Consider the following 21,275-nt stretch of genomic DNA (forward strand, 5'->3'; position numbering starts at 1 on the left):
CTTATATTATGAATGCAATATATATTTTCCTCTCATTTTATTCTTTAACCTGGCTTCTTTCATCCTTTATTTTTACTGAAATATTCTCGAATTGAAAGTATAGCTGTAAATTATATATACACTAGAGGCCCGGTGCACGAAATTCGTGCATGGGGCGGGAGTTGTATGTGTCCTTCAGCCCAGCCTGCACCCTCTCCAATCTGGGATCCCTCTCACAATCCAGGACTGCTGGCTCCCAACCGCTCGCCTGCCTGCCTGCCTGATTGCCCCTAACCGCTCCCCTGCCAGCCTGATCGACGCCTAACTGCTCCCCTGCCGGCCCGATTGCCCCTAACTGCCCTCTCCTGATGGCCTGGTCTCCCCCAACTGCCCTCCCCTGCAGGCCTGGGTCCCCCCCAACTTCCCTCCCCTGCAGGCCATCTTGTGTCCACATAGGGGCGGCCATCTTGTGTGTTGGAGTGATGGTCAATTTGCATATTACCTCTTTACTAGATAGGATTGTCATGAAAAGGAGAGTATGATTTACTTCTGGAAACTCATAACCTGCTCTGTAGTTGGATTAAAAGAACTTTGAATGGAAGTTTTCTTAAACCTCTGGTTAATTGTTTAGCACACTCAAAACTGCTAGTGTATATCTTTATTATGTAAATAAATATTCAGAGAATATTTGGCTTATTATTTAATGATTAAAAAGTGGAAAATTTTAAAAAATTGATATTTACATAACTGTTTTATTTTGTATAGATATCATAAACTGGGAACAGGATTTAATCCCAATACATTAGATAAACAGAAAGAAAGGCAAAAAGGTTTGCCAAAACAGGTGTTTGAATCTGATGAAGCTCCAGATGGCAGCAACTACCAGGATGAGCAAGTAATACTTTTATTTTGAAATTACTATAAAATGATATTTTAAAATAGTTTGTTTTATTCATTAATTCATATATTTATTTTTAATATTTTGCATGACAGGATGATCTTAAAAGACGTTCAATGTCAATAGATGATACTCCAAGGGGTAGCTGGGCCTGCAGTATTTTTGACTTGAAAAATTCACTTCCTGATGCTCTGCTTCCCAATTTACTTGATCGAACTCCAAATGAAGAAATAGACCGTCAGAATGATGACCAAAGGAAATCAAACCGTCACAAGGAACTCTTTGCTTTGCATCCATCACCAGATGAGGTATAGTTATTTGGGAATAAAGAAGCAAGTAATTATGAAATAGACATTTTGGGAGTATGAATTACATATAGCATAGTATAATAATGTAGGGAATAAATCACAACTGAGCCATAGCTATAATTTTTATAAATGAAACATACTTTTTATTCTAATGAATTTATTCTTAATGAGTAATTTCTGTGAATTTAGCTCACTTACAATCCAGTTCTAGAATAAATAGGTCATTCTATTTTTTCAATTGTGAAGACTAAAAGTACTAAATTAATAAAATAAGTTTTTAAAGAAATTGTGAAGGGTTGAAATATGATAAGCAGGTTCATTTTGGTGTTGCTTGTCAATTTGTAGGAAGAACCAATAGAACGACTTAGTATTCCTGATGTTCCCAAAGAACATTTTGGTCAAAGACTTCTTGTAAAATGTTTATCACTCAAGTGAGTATTCATTTTGTTTACTGCATACTTTTGTTTACTGCATTCTTCTGAGAAGTATTTTTTTGGTGTGAGGAATTGATTGTACCTTTGTCACATGGTAGGCTTTGTTTTTTTGAAGTACATATTTTTTTCCCTTCTTTAAAAAAGTTAAATATATATTCACATGTATATTTTGCTTCACAAAATGCTTTCTCTTATTTTGTTTCATGCTGTCTTCAGAGTAATTCTGTAAGGTAGATACTATTTTCTTCATTTTACAAATGAGGAAACCAGGGTTCAAAAGCATTAGCAGAGGTTAACTAGCATACTCATTATGCAACCTATACTCTTTTTACTCTATCATGTTAATATTATCAGTTAGTTATTAGTTCTGACTTATGAAAAAAAGTTTCAATTCATAGAGCTTTTTAAAAGAAGTGACTCATAAGGATGGGCCACTTCTGTGTTTAGATAACATAGGCAGTTTTCTTCCTTTGAAAGCTAAGGCTTTATGTGTTTAATTAAACATGAAAGGATGCATATTGAAAATCCAATATGATACCATTTACCCACTGGAATGGGTAAGAAAAGACAGACAATTCAAAAAGACTAGCATTGTCAAGTATTATAAAGGATGCCTAGTAGAGGCTTACCCATGTACCCAGTATCACCAAGACCCTTATTCTTGTGGCATCTGGTTGGGGTCTGCTAAGAGAGGCATCAGAAGTCAGAGGGTGGAAGAGAGTGAGATCAGGTTGGGGTACTTGTTTTTTTTTAACTCATTCCCTGCTAGATCACATCGATTAGTTGTCACCCTGTCCCCAGGGCCACAGTTTTTTGTGAAGCGTCCTCCATATTTTTTCTAAGTTTGGTTACCACTTGCACATTTTCCTTTAGGTCAAGGGATGGTAATGAGCTGCTGATGTTGCTATTCCAGGAAATAGCACTCTCTGTAATTGTTTCCCCTAAGTTATGCCCAATTCTTTGTAAATGGCTTTTTATTAAACTTTTAATCCAATAAAAATATGTTGTTTTTCTCCTCTAAGAACTTTGACTGATAGTCATATGATAAAAAAAATGAACATTATTGACATTTCTGTCTGGGGCTCTCCTATATAATATAAAATGGTTAGCCACCTCCCTGGCCGCTGCTCAATAAATGTCAGTAATAATAATAACCAAAAATATCTCCAGACATTGCCAGATTTCTCCTTGGACGCAAATTAGTCCTTGGTTGATAACCACTGCTCTACCATTTTATTAACTTTCTATTTTATTTCACCAGCAAATATTGATTGAGTGCTTACTAAATGTAAGTCATTGTTTGTGGAAGTCAATCAGACATCTCAACTTACATATACTGTTATAAAATAAGTAATGAAAATTAGTATGCTAGCATTTAAAATGATAGTGAGATTAATATTTGTCATGGGAATCTACACTAATAAAAGGCCAAATATGCTAATTAGACCGGACGTCCTTCCGGACAAAGCCACGGTGGCGGGGTTGAGGAAGAGGCATTTAGGGGCGATCAGGCCGGCAGGGGAGAGCAGGTAGGGGGATCAGGCCAGCAGGGGAGAGCAGTTAGGGGGATCAGGCAGGCAGGGGAGCAATTAGGGGCATCAGGCAAGCAGGCCGAGTGGTTATGGGTGATCAGGCAGGCAGCGTGGTTAGGGGAGATCAGGCAGGTGAGCGGTTAGGAGCCAGTATCCCAGATTGTGAGAGGGATATACGACTGCTGGTTTAGGCCCTATCCCACAGGAATTGGCAGTCGGACGTCCCGGATAGGAGAGGGTGCAGGCTAAGCTGAGGGGACCCCCCCCCCCAACCCATGCACAAAATTTGTGCACTGGGCCTCTCGTATATCTCTAAAATATTAAGTTTGAAAACAGACTGTAAAATATGTATACAGTGACATTCTGTATTTAAAAAAGTGGATTTATACATAGAGAAAAGTCTGGATGGATAGGCACTAAACTGTTAATTATGGTTCTCTCTATGTTGTGAAGTTTTGGATGCTCCCATTTTCTTCCAAATATATTTATGTATCCTAATTTTATTACATTGAATATGTGATTTACAAACTGAAAAAGGAAACATTAAGTCTTTACTTTTAAAGTTTATTTAAAATCTTACATATCTACATACACAAATAACCAAATTATAGTTAAGTAAGTACTTAGTGTCAAAAAGTGGACTTAACCCTACTAGACCGCTGTACCGATTTTTCGGTAATTTGCACACAAAGGTGGAATATTGGCGCTAGATGAAAGGTAAATGAAAGGTAGACCTATTTTCTACAATGTCTCCAAGTTCCATCTTATTCTAACCACTTGTTTGCATGTAACTAACATTTTTCTATATCATGTTGATTTTTTCTCTTTAATGCTCAGGAGCCCAGGTATAGGGGACAGTTAGTTTCAGGGCCTCAGGTCTGGTAGGATTAAAATGCCATGAGCTTTTAGGCAGAGATTACTTATAGGAGAAATTAAGGAAGATTACCTAGAGGAGGTAATGGTTGATATAAATTGAAAGATATACCTGGAAAAGTGTTTCAGGAAGAAGCGGGGTAGCATAGATGGTATAGCACAGATGTAGAAAAGTACACGATATTGAGATTATTTTTGGAATGAGAATTTCTCTCCAATTATGTATTTTATATTTATTTTTAAACTACTTCATTGTTTTTCTTCCTAAAGGTTTGAGATTGAAATTGAACCCATTTTTGCAAGTTTGGCTTTATATGATGTAAAGGAAAAGAAAAAGGTAAGGTTATATGATTTAAACATAATAGATTTCAGAAACCTGATTTTAAGTTGTTTTATAAGATAAATAAGTAACAATTTTTTGAGAATTATTAAAGATGGATATTTTACAAAGAAAAATGGAAATTTAAGGCTTGTTAAATATATTCTTACTATGAAATAATTTAGTTTATACCTAGATTTTATTTCATTGAAAGAGTTCAAAAGCCAGTAGCAGAAGCAACTTTTAATTTAAAAACAAGAAAAGATACTACAAGAAAAGCATTTTAGGCAATCTATTAAAGGTAACGATGATGATAACAGTGAGTTTTTGTTGACATAATTTTCAATTTCTTACTACAACAGATCATTTATGTATATTTTAAATATTTTGCCTTAAATACTGCTGTTAGTTTTACCATCATCATTTACAGAAGGCTGTCTTATCACAGCATTTCTTGCTTGTATATTCTAAGCCTGAAGTGTAGTAGAAACTTAAAGTGCCTTCAGTGACTTCTGCTGTCAAAATATTACGGTTTTCTGCAGTGGAACTTTGCTTGAGCAACTTGTATTTGCTAAATCAAAACTGCTGAGATATTGTTCATATAATTTTTAAAGACAATTTGGGATAATTCATCTCAATAATAATTTCTTTGTATATTGTATTAGAGGTTTACATTTCCAATCAGAAGAGTTTGGGATATGCTTCTTTAGACTATGTTTATTATATTATATTTTGCAAATAGTTTGTACATTTCTTTGGATTTAGACATGTAAAGAATGGGCAGTGACATATATGATAGACTGTATGTTATAGTATATTATTTTAATATCTGTAATAGTTTAAGATTGGAGATGTATGATTTTTGTGAGTTTTTATAAAATGTACAGATTTAAAAATTTGATATGATTATATTTTTTAGATTTCAGAAAACTTTTATTTTGACCTTAATTCTGAGCAGATGAAAGGATTACTACGTCCACATGTACCACCTGCTGCCATTACCACCCTGGCAAGATCAGCTATTTTTTCTATCACTTATCCTTCCCAAGATGTCTTTCTTGTAATAAAGGTGAGAATAATCTATATATATAATCCTAAGCGACCGAATGACTGAACGACCAGTTGCTATGACGCACACTGACCATGAGGGAGCAGATGCTCAACGCAGGAGCTGCTCCCTGGTGGTCAGTGTGCTCCCACAGCCAACCTCCCACGCTGAGCAACCTCTCGCGGTCCCTTCCCCCGGCCATTCAGGCCCAATTGGCCTCGATTGCTGGCCAGGCCAAGGGATCCCACCTGTGCATGAATTTGTGCACCGGGTCTCTAGTGTTAAATATATTTATTTGTGTAGTGTCTGTATACTCATCTCTCTATCAGTGGTGCAGCTTTTTATGGGCACAGATTTTGCCTTTACTTATTTTTTCATCTTAATATTCTTTAACATACACTATAGGTGCTACTTAATTTTTTCTTGAATTAGGGACTATTTTAGTCAGGGTTTTCCATAGAAACAAACCTATAGGATGGACGCATGTGTGTGTGCGTGTGTGCGTGTGTGCGCGCGTGCGCCTATATACACACACACACACACACACACACACAGAAAGGAAGGATTTGGCTGAGGGCTAGCAAGTCTGAAATCTGTATGGCAGGCAGGCAGGCTGGAAATTCAGGAAAGAGTTGTTGTCTTGAGTTTGAATCCCACAGAGCAACATACTAGAAACTCAGCCAAGTAGTCTTGAGAATACCTTTTTTGAGAAACCTCATTTTTTGCTCTGTGACCTTTAACTAATTAGATGAGGCTCACCCACATCATGGAGGGTAATCTACTCTACTTAGTCTACTGATTAAATGTTAATCATCTCCAAAAAATACCTATACAGCAACATTTAGTCTGATATTTGGTCAAACAACTGCTTTCAATTCTATTGGGTTTATACCCAGAAATAGATTTCCTGAATTGCATGGTAGTTCTATTTTTAATATTTGAGGAATCTTTGTACTGCTTTCCATAGTGGATGCACCATTTTACAGTTCACTGGTAGCGGCCAAGGGTGCTAGTTTTTCTATATCCTTGCCAATATTTGTTGTATATTTATTTATTTTTGAGAGTAGCCATTCTGATGGGTGTAAGATGATCTTATTGTGGTTTTGATTTGCATTTCCCTAATGATTAGTGGTTTAAACATCCTTTCATATGCCTGTTAGCCATTTGTATAGCTTCCTTGGAGAAATGTCTACTCAAGTCCTTTTCACATTTAATAATCAGATTATTATTGTTTTGTTAAGTTATGGTATTTTTTTAATTAAATCTTTATTGTTCAGATTATTACATTTGTTCCTCTTTTTTCCCCCCATAACTCCTCTCCTCCCAGTTCCCGCCCCACCCTCTGCCCTCACTCCCCACCCACTGTCCTCATCCATAGGTGCACGATTTTTGTCCAGTCTCTTCCCGCATCTCCCACACCCCTTTCTCCCCCAAGAATAGTCAGTCCATTCCCTTTCTATGTCCCTGATTCTATTATAATCACCAGTTCATTCTGTTCATGAGATTATTTATTCACTTGATTCTTAGATTCACTTGTTGATAGATGCCTGTTTGTTGTTCATAATTTGTATCTTTACCTTTTTCTTCCTCTTCCTCTTCTTAAAGGATACCTTTCAGCATTTCATATAATACTGGTTTGTTGGTGATGAACTCCTTTAGCTTTTCCTTATCTGTGAAGCTCTTTATCTGACCTTCAATTCTGAATGATAGCTTTGCTGGATAAAGTAACCTTGGTTGTAGGTTCTTGGCATTCATCACTTTGAATATTTCTTGCCACTCCCTTCTGGCCTGCAAAGTTTCTGTTGAGGAATCAGCTGACAGTCGTATGGGTATTCCCTTGTAGGTAACTGAGTTTCTTTCTCTTGCTGCTTTTAAGATTCTCTCTTTATCTTTTGCTCTTGGCATTTTAATTATGATGTGTCTTGGTGTGGTCCTCTTTGGATTCCTTTTGTTTGGGGTTCTCTGCGCTTCTTGGACCTGTAAGTCTATTTCTTTCACCAGGTGGGGGAAGTTTTCTGTCATTATTTCTTCAAATAGGTTTTCAATATCTTGCTCTCTCTCATCTTCTGGCATCCCTATAATTCTGATGTTGGTACGCTTGAAGCTGTCCCAGAGGCTCCTTACACTATCTTCGTATTTTTGGATTCTTTTTTCATTTTGCTTTTCCGGTTGGGTGTTTTTTGCTTCTTTGCATTTCAATTCTTTGACTTGATTCTTGCGCTCCTCTGGTCTGCTGTTGGGTGTCTGTATAATATTCTTTATTTCAGTCAGTGTATGCTTAATTTCTAGTTGGTTCTTTATCACAACATCGAGGGTCTCATTAGATTTCTTGAGGATCTCACTACATTTATTGGCAGTTTTTAGAAACTTATTGAAAGACCTTAAAAGTGTGGTTTTGAGCTCTATATCTTCCATTTCTGACATCTGTGTCCTGTTTCTTTGTCTCCGCATTTTTTATGCTTTCTTGGTGCAACCCCTAGTGGTCTTTATGTGCAGTCTTGTTGTAGTTAAGCCTAGATTGTTGTAGGTAATACTGGCGGGGATTTGACCACCAGGCCAACTGGCTGTGAGAATCAGCTGTGTCTGCAGTGAGAGAACTTCTGTCCTCTAGGGAGGTGCTAATCTAGCCTTTGCCTGAGGCTATCCGGCAAATGCCTCTGTGCAGGGCTTGGGCGGGGCGAGTCGCACGGGTTCAACAGGGTGGGCTGGAGCGAGCAGTTATGGCTGCTCTCAGTCCCGTCCCCAGGGGCTCTGCCTCTCTGAGTCCCAGCAACCGCTGCAAACCTCAGAGAGAAAGCTGCCTTCGAGTTCCGACCGAAGCCAGACAGTCCCGCTTCTCCTGTTTGAGTCTGGATCCCTAAAGACTCGCCCGGATCTGGAGCTCAGAGTCTGCGACTCCCTCCCGATTGAAAACGCCAACCGCGCCCTCAGCCGCCAGCCTGCTCTGCATGCACTTCGCACCTTAGTATTTGACTTCAGTACTGCGCCTCCTCTGAGTCTCGGTATGCGTTTCTCTTTCCTCCTAGTTGTAGGACTTCCACTCAGCCAGCTTTCCTGTGGTTCTGGGTGATGTCCGTTCCATCTGTTAGTTGTTTTTTTTGAAGTGGTTGTTCGAGGCAGCAAACTCCGGCGTTAACCTATGCCGCCATATTGGTTCTCCAGTTATGATGTTTTAAAAAATCTGTTCTGGGCATTAACTCCTTATGATATATATGTATGATTTCTCTCATTTCTTGTCTTTTTACACTGTTGGTTGTGTCCTTTGAAGCACAAAAGTTTTAAATTTTGATGTAGTCCAGTTTATCTACTTTTACTTTAATTGAATGTGCTTTTTTTTTTTTTTTTTTTTTTTTTTTTTTTTTTTTTTTGTCTCAAATCCAAGAAAACATAGTCATGTTCTTTATTTTTTCTTCTCTAAGAGTTTTATAGTGTTAGGTCTATGTTTAGGTCTTTGATCCATTTCAAATTAATTTTTGTATAACATAAGGTAAAGGTATAATTTTATTTTTTGCAATTGGACATTCAGGTGTTGTTTTTTTAACACCATTTGTTGAAAAGACTCTCCTTTTCTTATTGAATGGTCTTGATACCCCTCTTGAAAATTATTTAACTATATATACAAGGGTTTATTTCTGGACTCTATTCTACTACATTGATCTATAGGTATATCTTTATGCCAGTACCACACTGTTTTGATTACTGTAACTTTATATTAAGTTTGGAAATCAAGAAGTTTGAGGCTTCCAGCTTCCAACTTTGTTCCTTTTATTAAAGCTTGTTTTGACTATTGGAAAAACAAACAAACATAAAAACACCCCATTATTGTGATTTTGATTAAATCTACAGATTGTTTTAGGTAGTATTGACATCTTAATTACATTAAGTTTTCCAGTTCATGAGTACAAGATGTTTTGCCATTTATTTGTGTTTCCTTTATTTATTTATTTATTGTAAATGGAATTATTTTCTTAATTTCCTTTTCAAATTGCTCATTTTTAGTGTATAGACATACAACTTATTTTTGCATGGCTTGTATCTGATACTTTGCTGAATTCCTTTAAGTTCTAAAGAGTGTGTGTGTGTGTGTGTGTGTGTGTGCATGCGCATGAGTGAAATATTAGGGTTTTCTGTATAAAATATCATGTCTTCAAAGAGATAATTTTACTTTTTCCTTTTTAATTTGAATGTGTTTTCTTTTTCTTGCCTAATTGCTCTGACTCAGTCTTCTAATTACTATGTTGAATAGAATTGGCAAAAGTGAGCATCCCTATCTTGTTGCTGATCTTAGAGGGAAAGTTTTAAGTCTTTTAACACCTAGTATGATGTTATCTTGCGGGCTTTGCACATAAGGGCTTTGATTATGTTGAGGTAGCTTTCTTAAATTCCTAGTTTGTTGAATGTTTCTTTCATGAAAGTATATTGAATTTTGTTCAGTGCTTTTTCTATATTAATTGAGATGATCATGTGATTTTATTATAGTGATTAATTTTTATGTGTTGAATCATCCTTGCATTCCATACTGATAGCTTTTTAAAAAAAAAGTTTAATCTTTAATTTTTGCCTTTGACAGTTAGAAAAAGTCCTACAGCAAGGAGACATTGGAGAGTGTGCAGAACCATATATGATTTTCAAAGAAGCAGATGCCACCAAGGTATAGAATATCATGCCTCTCATTTCCCCCACTTTTGTATTTATTGCCATTCAGTCCCATTTCCCCCAAGTCCCCAAACCCAACCCTAAATTACCTCTAATCTCCCAAATTATTATTTGGGAAACTACTATGTAAAGCATACTAATAAATTTAATTCAGTTTTTTCTATTATCCTACTCAGTTTCTTTCTTTATTTGCTTTGTCACCTCGCTTGTGTCACATATTGTGCTATTCTTTAAAATATCCCTCACCATTAATTGATTATTTAAATTATTTTTTTTTGTAGAAAGCTAATTCAGTTTAATTCCTAAATAATTTTTCTTGTATATACAGAATAGTGATATTGATTGAACGTTTCCTAGCAAAACAGAAATATTCTAGGCCTCTGTCTAGCTATAGATAATTAAGAATGTGTTAAAAATAGAAAATACAACCTCTGTTTTGTCATCAAATAACAAATTTCTAGAATTTAGATAAACTTCTAAAGCAAAAATAATTGGTCAACAATAGGTACCAAATTCCAGATACCCTGAGTTAGCTATAGGAATAACAGGCGATCTTGGGTCTTTGAACACTTCATTTAATACTGGAAACACCCAGGAGAGGTATGCTTGAGAAATACTTGACAAACTAGAAAATGTTTTACTTTCTGTTTTTCTGAGATTCAGAACAAGAGCTGAGCCTTTTCTGCTATTATAAGTAGATCTGAAGACATGATAATCTTCTCTGATCCCTGGCTATCTGGTTGAAAGCAGCGTTAAAGTATTCAGGCTTTCCCAGGTTGTCATTTTACAAATTAAATTTGCTCTGTTATATGGAGTTCATAGGTATTATAGCAGCTTATTCCACATTTCTTCTTACATATTTACATAAGCTGATAGAATTAAGTATACTTTATAGCTAGGCTTTTAAAGCAAGAACCTATTTTTAAGGTATACTAGGTATAGCAGTAAAAGTGATGCCATTTAGCTATCTGTCCATCTTTTCCCAGCTCTGAGTCTTCAGGTAGGGGACTGTCATTAGAGTAAACCACACCAATAGACATACTGTATAGGAAGAATATGTGAGGAATTTGGTGTGGGTTTTCACTCTTGGACCATTGGTTGGATATTGCAGGTCGCCTTAGTGTTTGTTCAGGAATAGCCTAAAAGTTGAGCCAGCCTCAGGATGTCTTCCAGGTAGGCATGTATTGTTTGTACCATTAGTCTTTTTCCAGTATTTAGTACTCTTATCATACTTTTTTTTTTTCTTCATTTATTACTACTCTTGGCTTATTATTGGCATATTTGTGCCCTACACTCCCACCTCATGGTTGCTCTAAGTTAGGGACTATTTTAAATTGGCTCAAGTGCTTCCATATTTTTTAGAATATTTAAATTTAATGAGTTATAACTTAGAATATTTTATAGTTTGCAGTTGGAAACATAGTTATGCTTCCTTTCATAAAATAGTACTTAAAATACATAAACATATTTGACACTTGCTCTTTTTTCTCCAGAGATGAGATAATTTCAAACAAAAATGTCATCAAATAACAAAGAATAAGTACATACATTTGTAGAACAAGTAAGAACAAATAAGAACAAATAAGAACAAATAACGAAGAATAAGTACATACATTTGTAGAACAGGTTAAGGTTGTTCAGTGGTTAAGATAGTACACTGTTAATTGATCTCTGAAAGGCACAGATTGTTTTTCCATCTTTGTTGAAAATTGAGAATTTTGAAACTGTGTCTCTATTTATTATGAAATAGCCTTTAATTCATTTCTTTGAGCATAATCATATAATGTATAAAGTTTTGTTTTGCAGAATAAGGAAAAATTGGAGAAGCTGAAAAGTCAAGCTGATCAGTTTTGCCAAAGACTTGGAAAATATCGCATGCCTTTCGCTTGGACTGCGATCCATTTAATGAATATTGTTAGCAGTGCTGGGAGTTTGGAAAGAGATTCTACAGAGGTAGAAATTAGTACTGGAGGTAAGAGTGTTTTATATAAAATGTTTCTAAATATATAATTTTTTTTCTTTTTTTCTTAGATAAGCTTGTTTTATGTGTAGACTTTGCAATGTGATGAGGCATACAATGATTTCTTTTTTGCCTTTTTTTAAAACCTTAACAGCTTTTTTGAGATGTAATTTGCATACCATACATTTCACCTGTTTTAAGTGTATAATTCAGTGTTTTTTTAATGTAGTCCCAAGGTTCTGCAACCATCATTGCAATCTAATTGTGGAATGCTTTCATAGTCACTAGCAGTCATTTTCCATTCTCCCCAAGTCCCCAAACCCAACCCTAAACAACCTCAAATCTACTTACCAGTAAGTCGTATGGATTTTCTTGTTCCAGACATTTCATATCAATAGAATTACGTAATATCTAGTCTTTTGTGTCTAGCTTCTTTTGCTTAGTATAATGTTTTAAAGTTAATCTGTGCTATAGCATTGTCAGTATTTCATTTTTTATTGCTGAATAATGGTCCATTGTACTTGTCTGTTAAGTATGAAATAACATTATGTCTAAATAAACAACGTACATAACTTAATTAAAAATACTTTCTTGCTAAAATATGCTAACCATCATCTGAGCCTTCAATGAGTTGTAATCTTTTTGCTGGTGGAGAGTCTTGCCTCAGTGTTAATGTCTGCTGACTGATTAGAGTGGTGGCGGCTGAAGGTTGGGGTATCTGTGGCAATTTCTGAAAATACAACAGCAATGAAATTTGCTGCATTAAGTGACTCTTTTGCCAATGATTTCTCTATAGCATGTGATGCTGTTTGATGGCATTTTACCTATAGAACTTCTTTCATAATTGGAGTCAGTTCTTTTAAACCCTGCTGCTGCTTTATCACCTAAGTTTATATAATTTCTATATCCTTCGTTGTCATTTCAACAATCATCACAGCATCTTCATCAGGAGTCAGTTCTGTCTCAGGAAACCACTCTCTCTGATCAACCATAAGAAGCAATTCCTCATCTGTTAACGTTTTATCATGAGATGCAGCAATTCAGTCACTTCTTCAGGCTCCAATAAGTCTAGTTCTCTTGCTATTTCCACCACATCTGCATTTACTTCCTCCACTGAAATCTTCAACCACTCAAAGTCATCAGTGAGGGTTGGAATCAACTTCTTCCAAATTCCTGTTAACGTTGGTATTTTGACTGCTTCTCATGAATCTGTATTGTTCTTAATGACATCGAGAATGGTGAATCATTTCCAGAAAGTTTCAGTTTACTTGCCCAGATCCATCAGAGGAATCACTGTGGCAGATATATCCTTATGAAATGTATTTTTTAAATAAAAAGACTTAAAAGTTGAAATTACTCCTTGATCCATGGGCTGCAGAATGGATGTTGTGTTAGCAGGCATGAAAACATTAATGTACATCTCCATTAGAGCTCTTGGGTGACCAGGTGCATTGTCAATGAGTAGTATTATTTTGAAAGGAATATTTTTTTCTGAGCAATAGGTCTTAACAGTGGGCTTAAAATGTTCAGTGAATCATGTAGGCAGATGTGCTATCATCCAGGCTTTGCTGTTCCTTTTATAGAGCACAGGCAGAGTAGTTTAGCATAATTCTTAAGGACCCTAGGATTTTTAGAATGGCAAATGAGCATTGGCTTCTATGTAAAGTCACTAGCTGCCTTAGCCCCTCACAAGAGAGTCAGGTTTTGAAGCTTTGAACCCAGGCATTAACTTCTCCTCTCTAGCTATAAAGTCCTAGATAGCATCTGCTAACCTAAGGCTGTTTTGTCTCTATTGGGAATCTGTTTAGTGTAGCCACCTTCATTAATTATCTTAGCTAGATCTTCTGGATAACGCTGCAGCTTCTATATCAGCACTTGCTGCTTCACCTTGCACTTTTATGTTATGAAAGATGGCTTCTTTCCTTAAGCCTATGAGCCTCAGCTAGCTTCAACCTTTTCATCGGCATCTTCCTCACTTCTCTCAGCCTTCATAGAATTGAAGAGAGTTAGGATCTTGCTCTGGATTTGGCTTTGGCTGAAGGCAATGTTGTGGATGGTTTGATCTTCTATCCAGACCACTAAAATATTCTCCATATCAACAATAAGGCTGTTTCGCTTTCTTATCTTTTGTGTGTTCACTGGAGCAGCACTTTTAATTTCTTTCACGAACTTTTCTTTGCATTTACAAATTGGCCAACTCTTTGGTGCAAGAGGCCTAGCTTTCAGCATATCTTGGCTTTCAACATTCTCTCATTAAGCTTAATCATTTGTAGCTTTTGATTAAAAATGAGAAACATAGGACTTTCTTTCACTTGAATACTTAGAGGCCATTGTAGAGTTATTATTTGGCCAATTCCAGTATTGTTGTGTCTCAGGGAATTGGGGTCTCTCGGAGAGGAACAGAGATAGGAGAACAACCCGTCAGTGGAACAATCAGAACACACATTTATTAAGTTGTTTTTTTTTTTTTTTTTTTTTTTTATTTTATTGATTTTTTTACAGAGAGAAAGGGAGAGAGACAGAGAGTTAGAAACATCCATGAGAGAAATATCGATCAGCTGCTTCCTGCACACCCCCCACCGGGGATGTGCCCGCAACCCAGGTACATGCCCTTGACTGGAATCGAACCCGGGACCCCTCAGTCTGCAGGCCGACGCTCTATCCACTGAGCCAAACCGGTTTCGGCACATTTATTAAGTTTGCTCTCTTAAGTTTGTGATGCCCCAAAACAATTACAATAATATCAGAGATCACTGATCACAGATTACCATAACAAATATAATAACAGTGAAAAAGTTTGAAATAGCTCTAGCTGGTTTGGCTCAGTAGATAGAGCATTGGCTTGTGGACCAAAGGGTCCTGGGTTCGATTCCAGTCAAGTGCATGTACCTCAGTTGCAGGCTTCTCCTCGGCCTGGGCCCTGGTCAGGGCATGTGCAGGAGGCAACCAATTGATATTTCTCTTTGTCTTTCACTCTCTCTTCCACTGTCTCTAAAAAATCAATGGAAAAATATCCTCGGGTGAGGATTAAAAAAAAAAATAGTTTGAAATATTGTGAGAATTACCAAAATGTGAACAGAGACAAATTGAGCGAATACTATTGAAAAAATGGCACCAATAGAGTTGCTTAATGCAGGGTTGCCACAAATTTTTAATATGTGAAAAATGTAATATCTGTAGAGTGCAATAAAGCAAAGAGCAATAAAACAAGATATACCTATATATAATCTGTCTTGGAGAATGTCTTATGTGTGCTTGAGAAGAATATGCATTTGCCTTTTGTTTAGTGGAGTATATTGTAGAGGTCTGGTAGGTCTAGTTTGTTTATAGTTTTGTTTTAAGTCTTCAACATAATTATTTTATTGGGTTTAAATAGTAGGGTTATCTTGCAGAAATTTGAATGAAAGTTTCAAATTCAAGTGCTATAAGACTGAGGGACCATATATAGTGACTAAAATTTATAGTTCCTCTATATCTGTTCTTCTTAGCTCATCTTTGGTCATATGCATAATCTTTGTGTGGTAATTACCTTTTTTTTACATTGGAGAATTTTAAAGAGAATCAGAAGATTTAGGTGTAATATTTCCTTACTGATCTCCCCAGACGTGAAATTCTTCTACTATAGTCAATATGCTAAGTGGTTATTTTCAACCTCAGTGGATTTCCACCCTGTTTGGAAAGCTGCTTGAAAACAAATTTTTTAAAGATTATAAAAATGAATATTTTACTTTTTTTTCCTTCGTAGAACGAAAAGGTTCTTGGTCAGAGAGGAGGAATTCTAGTATTGTTGGCAGACGATCACTTGAAAGGACAACAAGTGGAGATGATGCTTGTAACCTGACCAGCTTTCGACCTGCTACACTCACAGTGACAAATTTTTTTAAGCAGGTATTGTTCTGTCATGTAGGAATTCTAGGGAGTTATTTGTCTGTAAATTTCTTTTGGTTTCAGAAAAATCGTGAATGTATATGCACATATAATAATTGATTATAATTTCAAGAAATTTAAAAAAATTAAGAATAAAAATAAAATATATAATAATACAAATAATTTATATATATCTGTTTTATCATTTTATTTAAATAGTGACATTGTCCAATAATGCATCAGAATCAATCCTCCACATCTATATTCTACTGCTTCAGTGAGCTTTATTCCCCCTAGTTTTTTTGTGAGTGTATGCATACTGGATTTTGAAGTAAAATTAATTTTATAATGTGAACCAAGATCAGAAAAATTTGAAAGCCTTTGTCTTGAGTAAGCAGATGACCAGAACCATATAAGAATGGAAGAAAATTTGTATTAGTGTGACAAACTGGAGAAGAACCATTCACGTATTTTAGAGCAGATTAAAGGAAAATGCAAAATACTCTCTCAAAATTCCTCCTTTTAAGATGTTATTCTAAATATAGGGAGGAAATCCTGGCCTTCTGATACCTTGTAACTTGAGAGAGCTAGATTTTAGGTAAGGATGTGCCATGAGTTGACAGATAACAATGTACTTGAAGTGTCTTTCACAATTATCTATCAATAGCATTCATAGGCAACTGCTCTGAGACACTCAGATGGAAAATAAAGCAGGTAAGGAGTGTCTGAAATGGTAAGGGTCTTTTTTATTATAAACTAGAGGCCCGTGCACGGATCCGGTGGAGTTTCTTGGCCTGGCCTCTGGGGATTGGGCCGAGACTGGCTCTCCAACATCCCCTGAGGGGCCCCAGATTGTGAGAGGGCTGTTCTCGGGTGATGCACCCCAGAATCAGGCTCCCTCCTCTCTGGTTCTGGGTGCGTCACCTGAGAACCGCAGCTGCCAAGTCACCGCAGCTCGGCAGCTCCTGGATTGAGCATCTCCCCCCTGGTGGTCAGTGCGCATCATAGCTACTGGTTGGAGCGTCTGCCCTCTGGTGGTCATTGCATGTCATAGTTACCCGTCGGACAGTCATATGGTCGCTTAGGCTTTTATATATATAGATTGTAGTACAAGAAAGTGTTTAGAAAAGGCCTCAGTGTTACTTCGATGAGGTAATAGCCAAGTATAGCTATGGAGACAGAGCGGTAGATTTACCTCATACAATGACACAACCTTGCAACTATGACATTTTTCTCTTTTTGTGCTTCTTCAGCTGCTACATCACTTCTGCTATTTTCACAGCTCTTCTTTGCATTTCTTCAGCTGCTTTATCATTGAACTGGTATTGTAAACTCAAATCAACCAGTTATCCATCCACCTACCCACCTATTTATTCAAAGGTACTTTATTGAGCATTCATCATGTACTGAGCATCATTCTACCCACCTACATATTTATCCAACAAATACTTTTTGAGTATTCACCATGTACTGGAGACCAGTAACCCGAAACTAGCACAAACTACTTGTGAAACTTAAAAAGCAACGATTGCTGGGGACATAGAGCAATGGGAAGCATTGACACTTGACTTTGTAGAGCTCTGTAATTTTTTAAACTATTAGTATGTACAATTTTTATAAGTATTTTTAAATAGCTAGAATATTATATATCAGGCAAATGCAAATTAAGCAAAAAGCAGAGATTATAATTTTAATAAAGTAGAATTAAAGGCACAATTTTCTCCTAAATGAGAAACAAAAGCAGGTGTTTTTTTGTTTTTGTTTTGTTTTGTTTTTAATTGAGCAATTACTACTCATGATTGGGATATAGTAATCAGTGCTTATGTACAGATTTTAAATGTGACAAGCTAAAGTTATTAGAAATACATGGAGATTTAAAAATAAAATTCACACATTAGTTTTAAGGGCATTTTTTCTACTTACTAAAATGTGTGTCAGTTGTTGCTTTAGGAGTACACAACAGTAAACCAGCACTGTGGAGAAGGGGTTGTGAGCTAGGTTCATTCACATGTATAGAGGTTGACTGGAGTCAGCTGATCTAGACTGACTTTTGGGAAGACAGAAATAACAGACCTCTTTCATATTTCTCAATTTGTACTCTCATCATCTAGCAGGCTGGCTTGATAATGTTCTCATGCCAGTGGCTGAAGTTCAAGAGGGAGGGCAAGCTCAGTTGTGCAAATGTTTTTGAAGTTTCTGCATCATCTTTGCTTATTGGCCAACACAAGCCTGGGGAGGGAGTTAATGTCCCACCTAACAAAAGGTATGGAAACAGATATGGAGTAAAGAATGGAGGTCAATAGTACAATCAATTTAACAGGTTAAATAGACAGAAATAATTGAATCTAAAGATAATCTTAATGTATCTATATATATAAAAGCCTAATATGCTAAGTGTTCCACTGTTTGGTCGACCATTCGGTCAACTGCTTGACCAGTAGCTATGACGTGCACTGACCACCAGGGGGCCAATGCTCCAATCAGTAGCTTGCTACTGGGGTCTGGTGGATCGGGAGTGGGTGAGACTGGCCGGACGTACCCTGGAGCCAGTCTCCCGTGGTCCCTCCCTAGCCTCTAAAATATTTCTTCTAATTAATTTCCTTTCAATGTGCATGAATTTGTGCACCAGGCCTCTAGTTATAAATAAGAACCATTTAAGGATGCATTTAATTCTGTATTCAAAAGGAGAGAATATACTGTTTTAGGAACTGATAGAACATTTGTAATAATTAATTATATGTACGTCACTGAAAAAATCTTCATAGAGTCAAATTTGCTAACCATAACTCAGTAAAACTAAAAACTATTTATAAAAGTATTAACAAAAAACTCCAGCCTTTTGGAAAGTAAAAATGACTTTTCTAGGTAGTGGGATAAAAGATGAGCAATTCTGTATTCTGTTCAGAATATAGCAGTGAGCAGGTGGAATATGTAGCTCAGGGTGAGCTCATAGTAGTGAAGTAACCTTAACCCTATTTAAGATAAAAAGACGACATGAACTATGCTTTAAAACCACTAAGGTATTAAATGCAGGAGGTTTAGATTAATAAGCTCTAAAAACTAACTCTTAAATTAAAAAACAAAATTAATCCCTACCTATTTTAATTGCAAAACATTATATTAAATTAAAAATTTTTTATTAATTAGGTATGGTTTGGTTTGGTTTGTCTCTTTTCCCATGATGGAGGTCTTTTCATTTTTTTTCTTTCTGGTTTAATATCAAGATAGTTATACTTTATTTCAAGAGAAGTTTTTGTTACTACTTCTTTCCTCTTGTAAATTTAGTCAGTGCTTTATATTTTGCATTTGAGAGACTTGGTGATATAAAATTGAAAAGACAAATATAAACTCAAGTGTTTTAAATTTTTAAGAATGTCATTATATGTATATCTGTTTTATATCAATACTCTTTTTTTTATCCTTTTCATCTATCTCTAATTTGTATTGATTTTCCATATTTTAGAGTTCCCTGTAATACCTTATAAACATAATGGGCTATAAATAAATATATAAAATTTAAAAACAGATAGCAGTATCATAACTCAATAAAATTTGAAAGCATAAAAAAGGAAATAAGTCCGCATACTGATTTTTAATCACGATTATATAAATTTTACTTTTCACTCTGACTCAAATGAAGGAAAAAGGGCAGGATTATTAACAAGCAATATTTTAAATCTACCATATTTATTTTATCAAATAATTTTTCCTTTGTTTTTAAAATCAGGAAGGAGACCGCTTAAGTGATGAAGATCTGTACAAATTCCTTGCCGATATGAGAAGGCCATCTTCTGTTTTACGGAGACTAAGACCTATTACAGGTATTTAAAATTTTTAACTAGAAATAATTATAACTGTTATCATCACAAGTATATTGTATTGTTTGTAATATGTATTCCTTTTTCACTTACTTGGCCCATATGTCTGTCAGTACTCTTCATCTCATTCTACCCTCATGTGGTCTGACACTTTGGATGCAGGAATCTTTGATAATTTTTTTATTATTATTATTTTTAATATATTTTATTGATTTTTCATAGAGAGGAAGGGAGAGGGACAGAGAGCTAGAAACATTGATGAGAGAGAAACATGGATCAGCTGCCTCCTGCACACTCCCCACTGGGGATGTGCCCACAACCAAAGTACATGCCCTTGACTGGAATCGAACCTGGGACCCCTGAGTCCGCAGGCTGACGCTCTATCCACTGAGCCAAACTGGTTAGGGCGATAATTTTTTAAAAAAAATAAATCTTTATTGTTCAGATTATTACAGTTGTTCCTCTTTTTTCCCCCCCATAGCTCCCCTCCACCCAGTTCCCACCCCACCCTCTGCCCTTACCTCCCCCCGTCACTGTCCTCATCCATAGGTGTACAATTTTTGTCCAATCTCTTCCCACACCCCCCACACCCCTTTTCCCCCCGAAAATTGTTATTCCATTCCCTTTCTATGCCCCTGATTCTATTATATTCGCCAGTTTACTCTGTTCATCAGATTTTTTATTCACTTGATTTTTAGATTCACTTGTTGATAGATATGTATTTGTTGTTCATAATTTTTATCTTTACCTTTTTCTTCTTCTTCTTCTTAAAGAATACCTTTCAGCATTTCATATAATACTGGTTTGATAGTGATGAACTCCTTTAGCATTTTCTTACCAGTGAAGCTCTTTATCTGACCTTCAATTCTGAATGATAGCTTTGTTGTATAAAGTAATCTTGGTTGTAGGTTCTTGCTATTCATCACTTTGAATATTTCTTGCCACTCCTTTCTGGCCTGCAAAGTTTCTGTTGAGAAATCAGCTGACAGTTGTATGGGTACTCCCTTATAGGTAACTGACTTTTTTTCTCTTGCTGCTTTTAAGATTCTCTCTTTGTCTTTTGCCCTTGGCATTTTTATTATGATGTGTCTTGGATTCCTTTTGTTTGGGGTTCTCTGCGCTTCCTGGACTTGTAAGTCTATTTCTTTCACCAGGTAGGGGAAGTTTTCTGTCATTATTTCTTCAAATAGGTTTTCAATATCTTGGTCTCTCTCTTTTTCTGGCACCCCTATAATTCGGATGTTGGTACGCTTGAAGTTGTCCCAGAGGCTCCTTACAGTATCTTCATATTTTTGGATTCTTTTTACTTTTTGCTTTTCCAGTTGGGTATTTTTTGCTTCCTCATATTTCAAATCTTTGTCTCGATTCTTGGGATCCTCTTGTCTGCTGTTGGATCTCTGTATATTATTCTTTATTTCAGTCCGTATATGCTTAATTTCTAGTTGGTCCTTTTTCATATCCTCCAGGGTCTCACTAAATTTATCGGCGGTTTCTAGAAAATTCTTGAAAAACCTTATAACCGTGGTTTTGAACTCTATATCCTGTAGTTTGCTTTCCTCCATTTCTTTCATTTGTGATCTCTT

At 36.1% G+C, this 21,275-nt stretch overlaps 1 protein-coding gene across 2 annotated transcripts in view; it reads left to right on the top strand.

Annotated features, from left to right (window-relative positions):
• Positions 1–21,275, top strand: part of DOCK7 (dedicator of cytokinesis 7) — a 187,327-nt gene that overhangs the window by 36,998 nt on the left and 129,054 nt on the right. For both annotated transcript variants that reach the window (XM_081087071.1, XM_081087072.1), the window contains exons 5-13: positions 745–874; positions 973–1,185; positions 1,531–1,616; positions 4,295–4,361; positions 5,263–5,412; positions 9,962–10,042; positions 11,854–12,019; positions 15,753–15,895; positions 19,602–19,695. In XM_081087071.1, coding sequence (XP_080943197.1) covers positions 745–874; positions 973–1,185; positions 1,531–1,616; positions 4,295–4,361; positions 5,263–5,412; positions 9,962–10,042; positions 11,854–12,019; positions 15,753–15,895; positions 19,602–19,695 — 1,130 coding nt within the window. The remainder of the gene's footprint in view (positions 1–744; positions 875–972; positions 1,186–1,530; positions 1,617–4,294; positions 4,362–5,262; positions 5,413–9,961; positions 10,043–11,853; positions 12,020–15,752; positions 15,896–19,601; positions 19,696–21,275) is intronic.

Source organism: Myotis nattereri, assembly GCF_964212035.1.
Source record: "Myotis nattereri genome assembly, chromosome: 3".
In the NCBI taxonomy this organism is placed as follows: domain Eukaryota; kingdom Metazoa; phylum Chordata; class Mammalia; order Chiroptera; family Vespertilionidae; genus Myotis; species Myotis nattereri.